Source organism: Lichenostomus cassidix, chromosome 6 (genome assembly GCF_008360975.1).
Source record: "Lichenostomus cassidix isolate B80296 chromosome 6, HeHo_3.0, whole genome shotgun sequence".
Classification (NCBI taxonomy): domain Eukaryota; kingdom Metazoa; phylum Chordata; class Aves; order Passeriformes; family Meliphagidae; genus Lichenostomus; species Lichenostomus cassidix.
The window spans coordinates 25,899,952-25,915,287 of NC_139487.1; the positions used below are offsets into that span (position 1 = coordinate 25,899,952).

The 15,336-nt window shown below is 41.2% G+C and overlaps 1 protein-coding gene across 7 annotated transcripts in view; it reads left to right on the forward strand.

Moving 5' to 3' along the window:
• Positions 1-15,336, forward strand: part of CDHR1 (cadherin related family member 1) — a 44,977-nt gene that overhangs the window by 7,169 nt on the left and 22,472 nt on the right. For 4 of the 7 annotated variants that reach the window (XM_085064100.1, XM_085064095.1, XM_085064094.1 and 1 more), the window contains exons 3-10: positions 1,829-1,974; positions 2,817-2,867; positions 4,201-4,290; positions 4,782-4,868; positions 6,554-6,670; positions 8,324-8,467; positions 10,791-10,869; positions 13,720-13,820. In XM_085064100.1, coding sequence (XP_084920226.1) covers positions 1,829-1,974; positions 2,817-2,867; positions 4,201-4,290; positions 4,782-4,868; positions 6,554-6,670; positions 8,324-8,467; positions 10,791-10,869; positions 13,720-13,820 — 815 coding nt within the window. The remainder of the gene's footprint in view (positions 1-1,828; positions 1,975-2,816; positions 2,868-4,200; positions 4,291-4,781; positions 4,869-6,553; positions 6,671-8,323; positions 8,468-10,790; positions 10,870-13,719; positions 13,821-15,336) is intronic. The other 3 variants (XM_085064097.1, XM_085064096.1, XM_085064098.1) reach the window with 3 other exon arrangements.

A 15,336-nucleotide genomic window follows, 5' to 3' on the forward strand; every position in this document is an offset into this window, starting at 1 on the left:
AATGACCAAAAAAGCTGCAGAAAAGCACTGTGTTTATATCAGCGAGATGCTGATATAAACAGCTGACAATTGACACCTTAATTCTCCAGTTGGACCCAGCAGTGCTATTAAGACAAAGCTTTTGAAAAACAAGACTAAATGAGTCAGTGCTGGTACTGCAGAGCCCTCAACAGTTTTCAAATCTCTGTATCTTATACAGATAGTTGGATCAGGAAGCAGGTGTCCTTTCAGGATACTATTTTCTATCAGTCCCAGTTAATTCCTCTCCTTTTATTTCCTTGTACTTAGATAGTTGTTACAGTCAGAAGTGTCTCATCATACCAGTCATTGTCTTTCCCTAATAATTTTCAGGGATCACAGTTACAGTTGCATTGCTATTTTCTACTCTGTTTTGTGGGAAAAGTACAAGAAAAATGTGGAAAATGTTTTGTGGCTTTGTGAACTGTTTTGCAAGTCTTGATTATTTGTTGGCTGGCTGAACCAGCTCATAGCAGGGTCTCTTGTTTGTGGGCGCATTGGTTTTTGCAATGTGGACATTTTTCCATACAAATTTGCCTAAATATTGCCCTGGTAATTATCACAGGAGATCTTACTCATAAGTGAGCACAGGTTCCACATGGTTTGGTATAATCTCTTGCTATGACAAGAGGACAGCCACGCTTTCTAAATATCACCACTGATGGCTGGATGTTGCATGTCCATTAAGCCCCCTTCCGTCCCATATTTGGGTTGTATGCAGGAGCAAAACTCACTAGTATCAAGTGAGTCACTTGGCTACAGTATTTCCAGTGCAGAGGCCTTTGTTAGATGTAAAGCAGTTTCTGTGCTTAACCTCTACAGCCTGAATATCTCAGGTAACTTACCCAAGGCACAGCAGATTAGAAGTAAACAACAATAGTCTTTGTTAACTGGTGTTTGTAAATTGCTTGAAGTTATTTGGATGAAGGTATTAAAGTACAGTGGAATGACAGATATGTAAGTTTAAAAAAATAATACTATAAACACTCTCACCGTGCTTTGAAAACATGGGTGTTATAACTCCCCCAGGAATTATCATTTATAATATACAAAGTCAGTTTACTGGAAAAATTGGCACCAACTTCTCAATGTTTAAAAATAGAAATAACAGTCTCATTCTCCAGCCTCTGAAGGAAATAAATTGATGAATTTTAAAAAATTATTAATTGGTATGAGCATGAGTGGGTGTGTCAAGTAAAGAATTTAATGAGAGAGAGCTAATGAGTAGGTGTGAAGTAGGAAAGAAGACTTTTGCATTGATTAATTCTGAAAGTGGGAAAGTATGAAAATGTCCTTGCACCTCTTCAGTTCCAGAGCTCAGGTCCAGTCCTTTGTGAGCTCTCCCTGAAGGGAGATTGCCAGATTCTCTGCCTGCTAGTTTACAATGCTGTTGTTCCCACAAAGAAGAGGTCTGTCACGGCCTTTTGGTACTGCTGAGATTGTCACCCAGCTGTACAACAGCATCACTTCTGGCTCACCTGGGCCTAGAGCTGGTCAAGAGCTTGTCACCTATGTAAACCCTTGGATATGAACAGTATTGACCTGGATGCAATTGACCTGGGTGACCCTTTCCACAGGAAAGGGCTTGAAGTGACAGAAACCAGCACTGATGAACTATTTTATCCAGCGGGCTAAAAAGTTGCCATCAGGACTATTGAACTGTCTGCTTATCCATATTTCCCAGTAAGTGAGTTTGATTGACAAAACCTTTGCCTGCTGCAGGGTAGCCAAGATCCTAAGGAAAAAACCAGTGAAATACTCACTGATTGAAGTAACCACCAGGAAATGCTGTTGAATGTCCATTTTTCAGGTACCCATGTGTACACTCTGAATGGAACTGATCCAGAAGGAGATCCCGTGACATATGACCTGACCTATGAAGCTGGATCAAGACGCTACTTTTCTGTTGACAAGAATCTTGGAAATGTTACTCTGATTGAGGAGCTTGACAGAGAGGTACGATCAAATGGCACCACTCCAGGTGTTTGTGGAATTCTTTTCAGTTTAATTTGATCCAAGGCTTTGAGGGACAGTGCTCATATATTTGCCCCTGAAGCATGTCATATACTTTGCAATTCTAAGACATTATACTTCACTCATGTTGCTTTGCAGTTGACTTGTCCCACTGACATTGCCATCAAATTTTCCAGCTGCTGTCTGTCCAGCTTTTGTCAAAAGAGAAGTTTATTTCAATCTTGCCCCACCCAGACCACATCAAGAGCTTAGGGGCAGTTAAAGTCATCAAATCCTCAGACAGGGGACTCTCCTGTCGTTAGGAAGAAGTAGAGATTTGTGAAAGCAGCGTTCCAGGACACTTCTCTAGTACATCAAAGCCCTTTAGGCAATGTAACCATGTTGGTTAAAGATGTTCCCAGCAATAGCAGCCTAAAGGCAGCCTTATTCTGGCAGCACAGGCATTGAACCCTTCAATCTCCTCACAGAGAAGCTTACACAATATTTGCTAAACCCTTCAAAACTCTGTATACTGAGACAGAAGAATTTTGAACTACAGTGCTATTTTAGGGAACATTTCTTGAAAAGGGTGACTGATTTTTATTAGAACTTTAAGAAGCTACAGGGATTACCAGAGCAACCATCTCCTGACAGTAGCCACAGAAAGTTCAAGGAGCCTGTGGCTGGAGCTTCTGAGGGGTCTTCCTGGCCTCTGCTGGGATTGCTTTCTGGTACTAGTTGTTACTTTCATCTGCCTGCCTAGGCACATTTAAATCTGCAGTCTCTCTTCCAATCAGGACAAACACCCTCTCTCTCTCTCACAAAAGAATTTTCTTTATTTACAGAAGGAAGATGAGATTGAAGTTATTGTCAGTATTTCAGATGGCCTGAGTACAGTAAGTATTTCATTATCCTGTAGCTTGTCAAACTGTCTGTCCTCACATACCTCCTCCCATTAAATTACCTTACAGGGACCATCTCATTTGATCAGAAAACATAATCTCATTAGAGTCTTACCTCGTGTTCCAAGAGCCACTGAACTCACAGTAACTCAAGTCTCACTTCATCTCCTTGCTCAGCTATTTGTGGATAATTACAATGTTGTGTGAGCTGAAATACTGACTTAGCAGCCTGCAGAATTACAGCAGCTTCCTATGAAGTTTCACTGCCAGCACAGTAGGATTCATGCCTAAAATCTGGAGGCTTTTTGGAGAAATGTGTGACATTACAGGAGCTAGTCTTGGGCACCCAAGAGCTGCCTGTTCCCCACCCCCACAGTGTTTCTCTGGCATGACATTAAGAAGATTTGCTAAGGCTAAGGTGGTGGGGGTTTGCTTGTCTGCTGCTAGATAAAGCTTTGTTCACATCTAATCTTTAAGGACTTACCTGAGGCACTGAGCATCCAGTCCTACTTTCACAATTTTTCTTGGCATTTTCAATTCATGGACTGATGCTTTCACAGCCAGGATAGCAGTCTGCCAGTAGGAGAATGTGGGCTTCATCACTAGAGGTACCATAAAAACAGGACTCTCTTCTTAACCACAACACTGGATAAATCTAGAACTCTTCCTCATCTCAAAAAAAGTAATTGAGATTATTACAAGAAATTTTTGGGAGGTGCCAGCATCCTACAGGCACAACTGCCCTGGAAGCCTCTGTAAACAGGAAATAATGGGATGACATCCACATGTCCATTTGCAAAGAACTGGGAAGTTTTGTTGGTCAAATATGTTTGCTTCTGAATTTTTACAAGAAAAACACACACTTTGTTCAGAAGGAATTGTTACATGTTTGTAGCATGTATTTACACATCCAGATTATGCATGCTATTAACCTAATATCATGATCTCAAAGAAGTCATTAATGAATGCTCTTGGTTGTCAAGTACCAACCTTTACAGTCTTTTATGCATTATCATAAAATGCATCACAGTATCTTGAACGTCATAAAGAATTTAAAAAATTGGGAAATCATCCCCAATCTGTAATTTTAAAAATACTCTGAGATTCTTTCTTCAGTGTGGAGAAATCTGGGTGTTCTCCACAAAGCAATTTCTTCTGAATTAGAATTTTTCTGTATTTTCTTATATGTGCTCACTTTTGGTAGTGCACAGATGTTCTATTGCAATAGAATTTGTCATTGCCTTTGACTCCACCTTGGTAGGCAAATGAATGGGTCCATGTTGAAAACCAACCTGAGTCATAATATGTTCTTCATACTCCACTTCAGGTTTCTGAAAAAGTCAGGATCCTTGTAATGGATGCCAATGATGAGAGCCCAGAGTTCATCAACACACCTTACATAGTCGAAGTCCCAGAGGTTGGTGAAGTTTCTTTACATACTGGGAATACATTTCTATAGGATGTAAAGAGAGGCCAATATGTTTTCAACAAAACAAGTTGTGCAGGACAAACTTGCATTCTTTTGGTTTAGGGCTTGGGTAGATATTTAATATTCACTGCAAACTTGGGGAATAAGTCTGTAGGTATTTAAGGTGTGCTGGTTTTGGGGTAAACTCCGAGATGTGAGTTGATGTGAGGTTTTAGAATTTACTACAGTGGGAATAGGATACACTCTGTCTCAGCTAAGATTTTCTGTTATTTTCATTCCGCAAAACATTTCTTTCTTCTTGTTTTCCATTTTTAACATCTTCCCTCTTTTCTTTCTGCTCTTTGGTTCCCTCAGTGCTTTTCAATTCTTCCTACCATCACTCTCTTTTTCTGCCTCCTTGCATGCTCCTCCCTTTAATTTCTTTTAATTCAGCTGGTTTTCTACTTCTGTATGACTCTGGTAACTCTTTCTGGTCACAGAACACTCCCTCCAGCAGCAGTATCTTTAAGATTGAGGCAATAGACAAAGACACGGGTTCTGGAGGAAGTATCACCTACTTCTTGCAGGTAAAGTATTGTCTGTACCTTCACAATCATCTCTGATGATTACTGAGATTTCAGAAAGCAGATGTAAAAAAGATTTTTGGGGTTGAGCCTGCTGCTATGGGACCAATTTTGTACCATGCACAAGAAAACAAGTATTGGGAAAAAGGGATGTTGTCAGATTGCAAGCAGCCAAGGGCAGTGCAGCAGGCAGGAATGGGAGCTGGACTTGTCACTGACACTCCTGTGCTTGCCAGCAGGACCCCTCATGGCAGGGCTCTTACTGGCCCTTTCTTTGTAGTGACAGGGAGAGCAAGATTAGCTGATGATCTTGTATGCTTATGGGATTTCTAAAGCATGAAATAGCTCTCTTTAGGAAGCAAAACACACTGGAATCCTAAATGTGCTCTTTAGTGTAGCAGGCTGGTGCATAATTGATACTTGGATCACAGTGTGAAAGGAGAGGTACTAAATCTTCTCACTGACAAAACAGTGACTGCCTGAAACCAGCCTTTCAGTTGCTGCCCACTGGTGAAGAACTGAAAGGGCTCCAGATTTAAAGCTGAGTTTCTGTATTACAGATCTTTATGCCAAAAGGGCAACATTTTTGCATTATATCCTTCAAAGTCCTTTTTCCTATGGGCATTTCATCCAGATTAGCTGCAGTTCCCCTTATTCAAGAGGACACATGAAAAAAGCAAAAAAAAAACCCAAAAACCCAACCAAATTTGTTGCAATATTTAATTTTGGATACAAATGTAGAAACAATTTAGAAGATATTTACATAGCACTAAAGCTAATCCTGTTAAGAGCTTGGGCATACCGTGAAAGAACACCTTAGTGCCTTGTTGAAATTTAGCTTTGATTTCACAAATTATGATCCATGTGCAGGATTCAATTTTGCACAGGGCTTTTTCCAGAGAGCCAACTGTCTATGATCCAAGGGACAGTAATTTCAAAATTCTGTGTCTAGTTTATAATATATTTGTGTGGCAAAAAGGATACTAAATATGTGTATTTGTTGAAAAAATCTTGCCATGTCTTTGGGCACAGTCTCTGCGAATTCTCAAGTTGCACAGAAAACACCTCTCGACAAGTCTTATACAGGCAGGTGGAGATGTCTGCTGAAATGGCCAGGATCATCTGACAGTGGCCATTGTGTCTGGATACAGGAGCAGAAGTGTTTGTACAGATACCTCAAGTTCAGAAGAATGGAGGGAGGCCTTTTTAGGCCTCTCTTGAAATCAGAGGTTTATTAGATTTTGTTTGTACATCACAAAAATCACCCGAACACCACTGTATTGACAATAATGTATACATGCAACCTTGAAACACTAAGGGGCAACACCTTTTCTTTTTTAATTCCTTTTCCCTTCTTCTTTTTTTTTCTGTTAAGTCTCCCTACCTCCTTCCATGCAATTAACTCTGTTAACCCAAGTTTAAGTCTTCACAATGAAATACTAAAAGATTAAAAATATCTACATTGCAAGTAACTGATTTATTCTGAATAATGAGAGACTTGTGTTTGGTTCATGAATTGTTCATAAACACACAGAGGTGAAATTCATCAAAGACATTATTCACCCAAACCATATTATTATTCTAGTCTTCTCCCTTAGCAGATGAAATAAAAGATTAATCCCTCTGGCAATCTTATTTCCATACCTGTAATCTCTCACTGTTTCTTCTTTTCTTTTCTTTTCTTCTAGAACATCCATTCTAATAAGTTTACAATAGACCGTCACAGTGGTGTCCTGCGCATCAAACCAGGGGTCACCCTGGACTATGAGAAATCAAGAACACATTTTGTTGTTGTCGTAGCCAAGGTAAAAGGCTTTTATGTGAGACTAGAGGAGGTGGGGTGTTGTGTTTGAGTGGAACCAATTAGTTCTAATACAAATGCTGCTGAAACATGAAGGCAGCTGCCATGAGGCAGTAGAGTTACTCTTGCTGTAACATCTGGAGGTGTAGGGAGTAACATGGAAATGTGCGGGAGGAAAGATAACCTCCGTCTGCTGCTGAACAACATCTGGAGGATTTGGGAGTGAGTTTCCCACATTTTGTTCATGTCACCTGTGTCATGAGACTCACCTAGAAGTGAAGGTTGGTCTATCCAGCCCTAGCTTCAAGATGCACCAGCTCTGAGCTCAGGGCTCCTCATGCTACCCATGACCACCACAAGAACAAACCTCTGGCAGGCAGATGAGTCGCAGTCATTACCCACAGTAAGACACAGCGCACAGCTAGACCCAGCACAACACAAGTGTATGTCAGTGATGTATTTCTTTTCATCACTTGTATTTCTTTTCTGGAAATACCTGTGGATGTTTCTTTCTTTCACTTCTCTGCTGCCTCATGGCAGGAGCTTATTTAAATCCTGCAAATATTGCTGCACATCCCTTCTTGCCACCGTCATTTCCAGCAGTGCTGTGCCTGTGACTTGGCTGAGGATTCATAGCAGGCATTAAAAGTTTATAGATTCTGCAGTAAGTCTCTCAGAACCCTGTGGGGACCTGTCACACACACAGAGTCAACATGGGCAAGAGGGCACAGGCAGGGGCAGCAAAGAGGGCAATTTTGCTGTTACTTACGGGGACTTCGAGTTTTTCGTATTTTTTGAAAAATGTATGTACCTTTTCATGTATTTATTTAGCCAAGGTTCATTTGAGGAGAAGTAACAAAATTTGACTTAAATTCTGCCTTTGGGGCAGTAAGAAAGAAAAAAATCAGTTTATCTTTTCAAAAAATCGAAATTTTTAGAATTGGTGGTGCAGACATGTTGAACAATTTACACTCTGACACACCAGCATGACTACTGACCTACAGCTGGTGCTCTGAGACTGAGGGTGTTAAAAGCTTCTGAAATTGCTAGTCACCTTCCTAATTGGCTTTGCTGTATCACTGGCACAGAGTTGGTTGTAGCCAAGTCCCCAGAGACTGTTTACACAGTGTGGCTACCTCACAGTTTTTGGCTGCACAGCTCCTCAGGGCTGGCACTTTATCACATGGGAGTTCCTAGGAGACTTGCAGCATTTACACTGTTTATTTCCCCCTAGAGATGCACTACCTTGCTACTGTGCGCTGCCTTGTGCTCGTGACAAGACTATATGTGGGATGAAAAGTTGTACACCTTGGTTGCTAACTTTTTGCATCAGTTTCTAGCATTCTTTTTTTCCCGAAAAAACCCTTGAAATCCCTGTCCCCTCTCTAAAGATCATTTATGACTGCACATATTGGCTCAATCACTTTTAATACAAGAAATTACTTATGAGGCACGGCAAGCTGTCTTCCTAATCAGAGAGAGAGCAGAACAAATGGAAAAGAGAAGGGAATAGGGCAGCATAGATTAATCGCTGTGTTAAGGAGAAAGAAGGGATTCCTGGAACTGTGCTTCTGAAGGCTTATGAGGTCCATGGAATACCTAAGCTGATTTGCAGGCATGCTTCAGCAGAGGCATCTGATGATGACTTCTTTTCTAGGATGGTGGCGGGAAGCTCAGGGGAGACAACAAAGTGTTTTCAGCCACAACAACAGTTACTATCAATGTGGAGGATGTTCAGGACACTCCTCCTATGTTCATCGGGACTCCCTACTATGGATATGTCTATGAGGATACGCTCGCAGTAAGTTCTGGCTTTTATCTGGGGGAGAACAAGTGCAGCCTTTCCCATCTCAGTCAAGATGGCCCTATGGTTTCTAACATTGGCTTTACTGGAAATGGGACCTAAACTCTGATTTGACTCCTAGGTGAAATGAGCTGACCAAATCTCAGACTTGTTCTTATTTATGTCTACTGCGAATTTGCCATGCCAGGCTTCCTGTTGTTTTCATTAAAGTCAAAAAGGATTCTGCCCATTTACATTGGTCTAAGACCAGACAGTGACTAGGAGCTCTTCTGTAGTCCAAACCTCCAGAGGCACTTGATTGAAGGCTTAAGCAATCTGCCAGTCATCTCACCTGAACACATCATGCTAGAAACCTTCCTGTGTTTGTTTGCTGTGTGGTCTCACAGTGTTTTTATTTTCTAGCTCTGATCAGTCTGGTACCAGCAATTGGTTGTACAAGGTGTGGACAGAATTTGTGCCCAAATACTCCAGACTCTCTGTGTTGTCCCATAGACATCACCTGGGGAGAAACAACCCTGGCATCCCTAAAATGCTGGATGCTTTCTGCTCAGAGATGGCTGGTTAGGCAGAATGGGCCAGGAAGACCTCCTGGGCCTAAACCCAACCAGATTATCAGTCAAGCAGGGACATACTTAAGAGAAACAGTGATTTTCAGCCACATATTCTAGGAGCTGCAAACGAATGAGTTTTCTCTATATCTAAGCAGTGACATGATTGTGTGTGCATCAGCTTTTGCACTGATACACAAGATTTAATTAAAATTTTCTTCATATATAGGACAAGAAATGGTATCTACCCACGAAATTACCCAACATTAGTCTATTGATCAGTTTATCAGTGTGATTGAACTCTGTTCATCTGACCTTCCCTTGAGTTTCAGGAAAGATTGTGTCTTACCTTTCTGTCCAGAAATGTACAGTGCAGCCCATGCCTGACTATATACTGCAGTTCACTGCAGAGGCTTGTACATTTCAGCAGGGCAGAGGAGTAATGCTTATGTGCTTTGCAGGTGTTTAGAATGAGTGATATTATGTATATTGATTTATTCTGCATAGTTACATATAGATCTTGAAATAACTATCAGGTGCACACAGGAGTTAGTGTTTACTATGGAAATGGGAATCAATAAATGTTAATTACATCCAGCTTGAGCTCATAACTTACACCATTATGATATAATGATGGAAGCACGAATCAGTCCTTCCCAGTGTGGGTTTTGCCATTAGAATGAACTCCACAGAGAATGAGGCAATAGCTGATTTTAGTGGTGTTTGCGCATTTGGTGTTAATTTTGTAAACTTACTTCTTTTCTCCTTGGTGGAGTTGTCAGGATTTACAAGTACTCTGTCACCTTCAAAGGGACTGCACTGCATTTTGCCCAGTAGGCAGATTTTATTGCTGCTTCCAGCAAAAACGATAATAAATACAGTTCTGTATTTCCAGTTGCTCTAACAGAGCCTTTCTCTTGTTTGAAAAATTCACTCAAGGGTTGTCGTGAAAATGTTCTGTGTTGCCATTTGATTCACTGACAGTTACTTCAAGATTCCCTGGTTTTTCAGCCCCAAACAGTAACACTTTAGTTCAGAGGCCTGAATTGCACAGCTCATTGCCACTTGGGTGAGCATTTGAATGTGACACTCATCATCCCTCTGAGCTGATAGGAGCAGTCACATGAACAAATGGTCCCCAGTACACAAATTCTGTACGTATGGCCCACGGCCACGTTACTTGTGCAGAAAGACAGACAGAGAAGGTTTAAGGGCAGTTAAATCACCATCATTTTCATCACAATTTTATGCCCTAAATGTTCTGTGGGCCAAGCTGCTTTGTGATCTGTTTGCTTCTACTGCCTGTCCAAACTTAATTAGGAAGGACCAAAGTGACCCGATGACTCCTTGGCAGCTGCCTGAGTCTCAGCACACTGTGTGGCCATGGGGCACAGGAGTCTACACAGAGGCTACCAGGGAATCTTGGTAGTGCCCCAAACAAAACCTTGGGTTTTAGACTGGCTCTCCAAGTCCTCTGTCCATGTCTATGGCTCCAGCCAGGTGTCCTTGGCCATGACTTCTGACTGCTCCTGCAGCCAGCCAGCCCCCAGGGCTGAGGCACCCATGGCCACGCAGGGTCTGCAGCCATTTCACACCCCGAGCAGTGGGCACTGGCCCTTTTTGTGTTCCCCATATGGCACAAGCACAAGTACCCTCTCTGACCCCAGCACTTCACTGCAGAAAGACTTAGAGGAGTTCAGTTTATTAATGTGCAGTTGCATTTCACTGCTCTGATCTCAGCACACAGACCATGATTTCCCATTTCTCCCCAGGGCTCTGAGGTCCTTACTGTTGTTGCTCTTGATGGAGACAGAGGAAAGCCTAACAGTATTCATTACTGCATCGTGAATGGTGAGTAGATTTGTCTTATATGAAATTTGAAGGGCATTCAAAACTAGATCTGGCATTAAATTAGAATAGAATATGCTAGAGTTTAATAAACCTGAGACAAAATCTCAGGAAATAATGTCAGGTGCCTCAGACAACTTCAGAGCCCTGTCTACCAGAGAATAACCAAGATTCAATTCAGTCAGTTTTAGTATCTTCTTCGCAGAACTGTGCTTGGAGCTGTTAATGTTGCTGATTTGTTAGGCATCAGTAGCCTGCTTGTCATTTCAGAAAGTGTAAAGGGAGATGCTTTCACTCTTCTGAGCATCTCTATCACTTAATCTGTGAGGTGAGATAATTCATCGGGAGACACAGACATGACATTTAGAGGGATATTTTTATTAATACTGTGATTAAAGTGGCTAAACAGTCAAACCTCTGATTTCTTGGAAGAAATTATATTTACCAGTGAAGAGACACTGGCTGTACACTGAAGTGGAAGAACACAGATGTTATCAGAAGATTAATGCTTTCCATCAGCTATTCTGAGAGTGTCTGTCGCACATCTTTTAATAGCATAAATGTGAAACTTCGCTGAATCGATGATTCGTTAGGTGGTGAAGACAACAACTTAGAGCATCCAAACTCCAGGCTACAACTTTAGGTTTTTTGGGTTCTCTCTTCCTCCAGAACAAGGCCTCCATAGCAGCTGGGCACCCCAGCTCACCGGTGTGAAAGATCCCAAAACTTCCTAAGAGAAATCTGAGGTGTAGTTGCAGAGCTATGGAGTAAGTGCTTCATTGTGTTATGTGATCTAAAGAGCCAGAACAGAGAGAGACCCAGAGTTGAGCTTGTGTGTGTTGGTGTGGGGTGGGACCCATCCAGAGGTTCCTTCTTAATATGAGGAAATAGACAGGTAAAGAAAGGTAGAAATATTGAGGGGAAAAAAGGGTTGCAGAAGGCAATAGATGGAAAATGAGAAAAGGTAAAAATAAAGGTGTAGAATGAGGAACAAAAACAAGCAAGTGGAATGAAAATACGCTAAACAAGGGAGAAATTAGGTAAGGAGAATAAGTAAAGGCAGAAGAACCAGGGAAAATGTCAAAGGGAAATAAGATTAATGATGAAAGATACTGGATTTCCAAAGAAAATAGAGAAGGACCAAAAGGGGCTCTCTGGGATAAAAAAAGGTAAGTGTTTAGGAAAGAGTGGGAAAGGCAGATGGAAGGAGATGACAGATAAGTAGGACAAAATATGACTTAATGGGGAGCAGGCTTTTCTCATGCACAAAGGATTTTGTTTGTGTGAAATGGAAAAGAGGGGAAGGGAATATGCTTTTAGTGCAAAGAAAGTTGAAAAACACAGAACAAAAGATTTCAACAGGTTTCTGCACCTGCACCTCAGACACTGGCTTTATTTTTGACAAGCCATTATTCCAATAACTGCAGGCTGGGGTGTGAAAGGACAAGAAAATACTAACAGCAACTAGGAAATTGTTTGATCTTAATAAGCATTTCTTATCCAGGGAGTGTGAGATAATAATAGGAAATGCTCCAATCCTCTGAACATGCTGTATGGAGGAACACACATACTGCTACACATACTCCAGGTCACCAATTTCCCTGGGATAACTAGACAATAACATGAAGTATGGTGGTTTGGAACCACTATTGACTTAAATGTCTTCTCAGTCAGAATATACTTTGCAGGCCGATGTATCTTAATAATTGGGTATTGTGAGTCAATATCTGTTCAATGTTGTGTCTAAAGTGCTTTAATGAAGTTGCAGTTATTGTAGGTATAAGCAAAAGAGGATACTATCGGATGGTTTAAAAATCAGCATTGGAAATGAGTTTGAGAAAAAGAAAAATGACTGGGCTTTCAGGTCATCATCCTTTATTTCTGAAGGCTTGATCTCCTTCATTTAAAGGAATTTCCTCTCTTTTCCTCTCAATGGTAGACTCTTCCACAAAGCACAGGATGTGGCCAATACTGTACATGAGGTAGCGTGCAGGGCTGCCCTTCCTGGGCACTAGCCTGTGAGATGGTTCCTGACATCCTGGTAGGACACTGCTGCCTCTCTGCAAGCTGGCATTTGCTTCAGCACAAATTCACCACTCTCAAGCAACTGGAACTGGTATTCTCTCCAGATCAATGGAAGTTGAATAGCAGTAGCAAAGTCAGCCTGCAGTCCTGACTGTCCTGCCTGTCCTGCCTGTGTCAGACTCTGCCTCAGTGCAGAAACCCTTGGATTTACCCCAGATACTCCAAAAAACCCTTTTTGTTCAGGACAACCTTGCAACAGGCTGAAAGCTTTTTTTAACAACTGAACGTTTAAGACCAGAAGACACTTCTCCAGAGACGTCATCTGCAGAAAACAACTATGTTTCTTTGAGGCAGATTGTCAGACTTCTCACCTTGGCTAATATTAGTGACAGAAATGTTCTTGTTTCTCAGAGACTTAATTATGCATTTGCTAATTACAATGACAAATATCTATTTTTGTCTAAACCAGCAAATAAAGAAGACAGCATAATAAAAATCAATACCAAATTTGCATGCCTGGTTGCTGAGGCTTAAGGGGAGCCTGACCAGGATGGGAAGAGGGAGGCGCTGACAGCTGCCCTTAAGGGCAGAACTCTACTGTGCCATTCCTAGGGAAGGAAACCCTTTATAGCCCTCATCTGTGTTTTCATCTCACTGTGACCAGTCATAGAAATACTTTATTTTTGAAGAGTGGCTTCAGATCTACTGATAGATATGGATACACATATGGGCAAAGATGTGCTTGATGAAATACATAGTTAATTTGCTTGTGCTTGTTCAGAAAAAGGAAGTGTGGCACATAACCAGAGCATCTTGGTTTCATTGCAGGAAGTGAAGGTTCATTTGAAATCAGCAACACAACTGGAGCCATTTCTGTGATAAAAAGCCCAAATCAGCTCAAGAAAGAAGTGTATGAACTAAAAGTTAAGGTAGGTACTGTGGCCACTTTAAGACTGTTGGTCTTAAATGCCACGATTAGGCATGATTGTCTAAAATTGTTCCATCTATAGTTGACTTTACCTGTTTCAGAAACCACCTCCTATATTTGAGCAGAGTGCCAGACAGTACAAAGGAGACCTAATTGCTTTTGCTGGGGTGTTGGGATATTATTGTTGGGATATTTAGTATGGCAAATTACTTCTTTCAAATGAAATCATCTTGTCCTAATTTCATGTCAGAGGCTAGAGAATCAATGTCCTTTACAGTCCGTAGATAACTGTTCTCTGTGTTTCCAGAGTTTATTGCTAAAATGGGAATTAATGTCTTGTAACCTCCATGTTATGAGCAAGGTAACTCTCAAATCTGTGATTAGTAATAGGACTGGGACAGATCATGCAGTGTCATATCAGCATCCACTCCTGAGGCACTGATCAGCCACGTACAAATACATGCTCACACCTCGATGAGCCAGTACTCATGTGACAAGCTGTGGTATTTTAAGCAGTTTCTAAAGAAAAAGTGTTTTAAAATGTATAATTAAATTGTGAAGACCATATCAGTTTTCTTCAGCATATTGGAAATGCATATAATTGTTGTGGTCAGGACAATTCTGGCTAAAGGCAGCTTTGAGGAATTGCATACTGCCAGAACCAGTGTGTAGCATCCCCAAGGGCACTTGCTTGCTCCTGGGCTCAAGCAGTGTGCTGTACCTGGGCCAACATGGAGTTCTCATGGGCTGAGTTAAACTCAGGCACCATTTCTTCCTCTATCAGTTCTGTTTCACTGCAGTCTGCTACCACTTCCCAGATGCAGGATGGGTTACGCCTTGCAAGCTTTTCTGATCTCCCAGTTGTGTGTGTGGTGACCCAGAGCTCATGCAGGCTGCAAAATCTGCTAGAGGAACCAAAAGGGTGTTATATTACCCAGCACACATATTGACAGGCAGTGCAGTTGCCAGACTAGCATCTTCACAGAAAGTGCCTTTGGTTTTGAGCCCTTTAAGCAAAAAGGCATGTTAGATATAATTGCTGTTACAAAAATACCAGCCAGTTTCTGTCCTGGCAGAAGAAATGTCTTCAGTTCAATCCAGTGAATCAGGCTGCATGTTGCCATTGTTGAAACTCAGACAGATTTGATATTTTGATTCAGAGAAATACCAAGTAGGTTTGCCTGTCTGTCTAAACTACATTCATTCTAAATTAAACTCATCTAAACATCACTGAAGAATTGTGAATCAGAGACCAAAGCTAAAAAAGTATGTGCTTTTTCAAATATTTACCTAAATGCCACAAGTACAGTTTTTCTTGCAGTATTCAAGGCTGCAGTCCTTGCAGCAATGAGACGACTGCCTGTGGTACCAAAGCAAATTTAAACATTTTCTTCCTTTTCTATTCTATCAACACTTTAGGCAAGCAATTACCTCATCTCTATCGGATTATTTGTTTTTAGTGAACTGTTTTCACCTAGAGTGAGTTACTAAGATGACAAAATTAGCAGGAGAATCAA